Source organism: Dendroctonus ponderosae, unplaced genomic scaffold (genome assembly GCF_020466585.1).
Source record: "Dendroctonus ponderosae isolate FM_Combo_2020 unplaced genomic scaffold, Dpon_F_20191213v2 Dpon_F_20191213_8, whole genome shotgun sequence".
Taxonomy (NCBI): Eukaryota; Metazoa; Arthropoda; class Insecta; order Coleoptera; family Curculionidae; genus Dendroctonus; species Dendroctonus ponderosae.
Window position 1 is genome coordinate 13,530,081 of NW_026019016.1, and position 4,164 is coordinate 13,534,244.

General features: G+C 41.6%; 1 protein-coding gene across 1 annotated transcript; it reads right to left on the reverse strand.

Moving 5' to 3' along the window:
* Positions 1-2,799: 2,799 nt before the first annotated feature.
* LOC125505458 (transcription initiation protein SPT3 homolog) lies at positions 2,800-3,952 on the reverse strand. Its single transcript, XM_048669249.1, has 4 exons — positions 3,641-3,952; positions 3,172-3,581; positions 3,022-3,116; positions 2,800-2,969 (listed from the first exon to the last, which is right to left on the reverse strand). The coding sequence occupies exons 1-4, from the start codon at positions 3,865-3,867 to the stop codon at positions 2,838-2,840; spliced, it is 864 nt and encodes a 287-aa protein (XP_048525206.1). The 5' UTR covers positions 3,868-3,952; the 3' UTR covers positions 2,800-2,837.
* Between the last annotated feature and the right edge of the window lie 212 nt (positions 3,953-4,164).

Below are 4,164 nucleotides of genomic sequence, written 5' to 3' on the forward strand. Positions count from 1 at the left end.
TCACTGTCAAATAGCTTGAGACAGACTATACTGGGGAATACAAATATTTGCCTAAGTAAGTACTTTGTGAGTGTTTCCAGCGATGAAGTGTAAATGGTACCGCCGACATCAATGTGTACCGGCGCAGTGTACCGAGAAGCGGCAGCGACGCATGGAATGCCCGCCATTTTGTTGTAGTTATTCGCCGATGAAATGGCGGCTGATGAGTTGGCAGGCGGCGGAGTGGGAGATGATGACGTGGACATCGTGGGCGACGTGGCAGGGGAAATGTTTGGGGACATCAGCCTGGAAAAAAGCATGCAAATAAAACAAAGTCGAACCGTTTAAGCAAACAAGGCCCAACTGATTGCAACAGGGGCGTTTGGCTGGTAAATAGTAAATAATAAAAATAAAAACTAATTGTGTAAATCTTCCATAGGCGCCAACATTTCTTTTAATTTACCGGATGCTAATGATGACATTTCCACTACGGTTAATTAGCATGTGAATGTCGACTGGAGGAGGAATGAGCGAGAACTTGTTTTCGGGTTCAGACCGGTTGATTGTGGGTGATAAACACGGTTTCCTTTCGGGAATTGTTGTGGAAGATTTTCGAATATTTAATGCAATTAAGCACGGTTTATTTACTTTCAAATATTAATGACGCACGTAAATTGAATCGTTTGCTAGAAGAAGGGAACGAAAGAGAGAAGATAAGAAATCTTGCTAAATTTATTCTATAAATTTCGATTTACGCTCATGCAAATTGCGAAAAATCAGCACCTTTGGAAGAAATATCTAATTATATCGGATCTGGAACTTTTTTCATGTTTTTTAATGAGTTCGATGCATTACCCGCGCCCGTGAACGTGAAAATGTGAAATTTAAAACATTTGGCGAAATTTTCTATTTTTCCAAAAAATCGACCCCCACCTTTGGAAGAATTTCGGCCAAAATCCAAAATTTCACATGCGTGTTTTTTGAGCTCAATCGATTCCTTTCGACGTAAGAAGGTCACAAATATGCATTCATAAAGTGTTTGGGTCAATAATAAGGAAGAAATCGTCAGTTAAAGATCGTGAAAGTTCAAAAAACGCTTAAAATGTGCCGAAAATGTCTATTATTTGGGCTCTGAAGCTTCTCGCATGTTTTCCAATTAGTTCGATGCATTCGTCGCGTTCGTGCGCTCAAAATGATGTAAAATTTAAGACGTTTTGAGAAAATTTTAATTTTTTTAAAAAATCGACAAGGGTGGGCCTTGGAAAAATTTCGGCCAAAATTCAAAATTTCACATGCGTGTTTTTTGAGCTCAATCGATTCCTTTCGACGTAAGAAGGTCAAAAATATGCATTTAAAGAGCGTTTGGGTCAATAATAAGGAAGAAATCGTCAGTTAAAGATCGTGAACGTTCAAAAAACGCTTAAAATGTGCCGAAAGTGTCTATTATTTGGGCTCTGAAGCTTCTAGCATGTTTTCCAATGAGTTCGATGCATTCGTCGCGTCCGTGCGCTGAAAATGATGTAAAATTTAAGACGTTTTGAGAAAATTTTCATTTTTTCGAAAAATCGACCCCCACCCTTGGAAAAATTTCGGCCAAAAATCAAAATTTCACATGCGCGTTTTTTGAGCTCAATCGATTCCTTTCGACGTAAGAAGGTCAAAAATATGCATTTAAAGAGCGTTTGGGTCAATAATAAGGAAGAAATCGTCGGTTAAAAATCCTGAATGCTCAAAAAACGCTTAAAATATGCCGAGTGTCTATTATTTGGGCTCTGAAACTTCTAGCATGTTTTCCAATGAGTTCGGTGCATTCGTCGCGTCCGTGCGCTCAAAATGAAGTAAAATTTAAGACGTTTTGAGAAAATTTCCATTTTTTTAAAAAATCGACCTCCACCCTTGGAAAAATTTCGGCCAAAAATCAAAATTTTACATGCGTGTTTTTTGAGCTCATTCGATTCCTTTCGACGCAACAAAGTCACAAATGTGCATTTATACAGTGCTTGGGTCAATAATAAGGAAGAAAGCGTCGGTTAAAATCGTGAACGCTCAAAGTCAATCTTTGCTTATGTTGAAAACATAATTTAATACGTATTAAATGGCGATTGCACGCAGAAATCAACATATTCGAAAAAACGTTCCTAACAATAACAAATGGCTTCGCCAGTCCTCCTTGACCTGGAACCCCGCCTAAAATCCAAAAACCTGCCCAACTGCAGCGTTTACTGGGCGAAATCGTCCCTTGATGCGATAAGGAAGCATTAAAGGGCTTGGCCAGCTTTGTGCGAAAATCCAATAACTTCATGTAGTTTATAATGCGGCTATCGGCCGCTCATTTAACTCGCATTCGTCAGCGTCGTACATTTAAAACCTCTTATTTACCCATACACTCGATCAACTAGCGGGAATGTTCGCAGTTGAGCTGCTGCCTCATTGGAAAAATTGCAATAAATCGAAAAACTGAAACTCGAAACGAAAATCGGCAAAAACTACTACAAGTTTCACATGGGGAAAATGTTTTTGTTTTCCGTGTTGTTGCCAAACCGCCACTGTTCGCCCAGAACCCAGATTTCCCTGTCATGATACTGCTCAATACATCAAACAAGGATATGCCGATAATGCATTAAGCAAATTAATTGGCTTTTAGTTTTCAAGGGAATATTTAGCAAATGAACACGATTTTCCTGCAATCGGCGCACCAAATTCACCCTGGGCTTTGTCTGAGTCATTTCAACTGTTCACATTCTTAGTGCGGCAATTAAGAGCCGCTGTTGCAACAGAATCGAGCAGGAAACGTTTCGCTTACAACGACAAAAGGCACAATCAAACGCAGTAATCCAAATCTGTATTTTCGCCCAAAACTACAAGGCCAACAAAAAGTGCGTCTCCGGCATTGGCCCGCCAAAGTTCAATTTGCCGGCTTGAGGATTGTGAACGCGTCGCATCACCTCTTGTACTTCATGCACGCGAATCGGCACTTGGTAGGGAAAAACCTGCATAAAAGCCACCTTAGACGAGTTATTTTTGGTCGTAACAACTACAAACTTTGGACGGAGCGCTGCCTGGACCTGCAGCTCCATGCGGCTTGAAGATTGAAGTCGTGCAAGAAGTGCCCGCAATTGTCTCAAAAGGATCGATAACTGCAAAAAATTGAAACCAATCAAAGATCGACTATTTCCCAACGCGGAAGCCTACCCGATTTTACGTCTGCCCTTACAAAGAACGCATAGTCGACGATTTCCGCGACTGTTTGAAAGGCCAAGTAGCTGAGCACATCCATGGCGTCTTTATCGAACTCGATCTCGTTTTGCGGATCCACCCAGCTCTTGAACGAGTTTGCGGACTGTATTTTTTTAAAGGACGCAATGCGGGCTTGCTGATATTCCATATACTTCTCCTTGCTGATGCTCTTCGATATCTGATCAGCACGAAGCATTCGATTCAGTTTGGTCTCGTCCACCTCAGATATATCGAGGAATTCTCCGGTTTCGTCTAGAAACCGTACAAAGTCCAGAAGCTTGTTGTTTTTTGGTCCTTCCACTACCTCCACCACTGGGGAATTCACAGCGCCGCATTTAGCCGTGATTTGTCTCGTTTTAAGGTATCTGAAATAGCCTGCCTTTCATTGACGAATGTTTGGACCGATAAAACGCATGTCCCTTACCGAACAAACCGCTGCATTTTATACTTGTTGTGCCTCAAAAGGAAGACCAGAGATTCCCCTTTAAGAACTGGCCCAGAATTGTATTTTAGAGCCTCATTTACGATGCTTCTTAGCTGGCTTTTCACGATGCTTTCCACCAATTCCACAGTGGCTGGATCTGGCTGGTCGCTGTCTCCGAAGCCATACATCATCAGGGAGATTTGATTCAGAATCTTTTTGTTGGCCATTGGAGCAAAATGCCAAGAAAAACAACCGTTCGGAAAATGTAAACAACAACAATGGAAAAACGTAACCTTAAAATGTGCCCTGACAGAACGCTAGAGCTGGGGATGGGTGTCGATGTTTGGGCCACGTTGACAACGCCATTGGGTTCCTCGATATGCTAGTTCGATGCCGCCTTCCTACTCTTGTGAAGTCGCTTTGCAGCGACAAATGTCTTGACAGAATGGAGGTTGCAACAGATCACAGAGGTTACTCTGTGATCTGTGGATGATTGGAAAACGTTTCCATTGGTTGGAGATGTA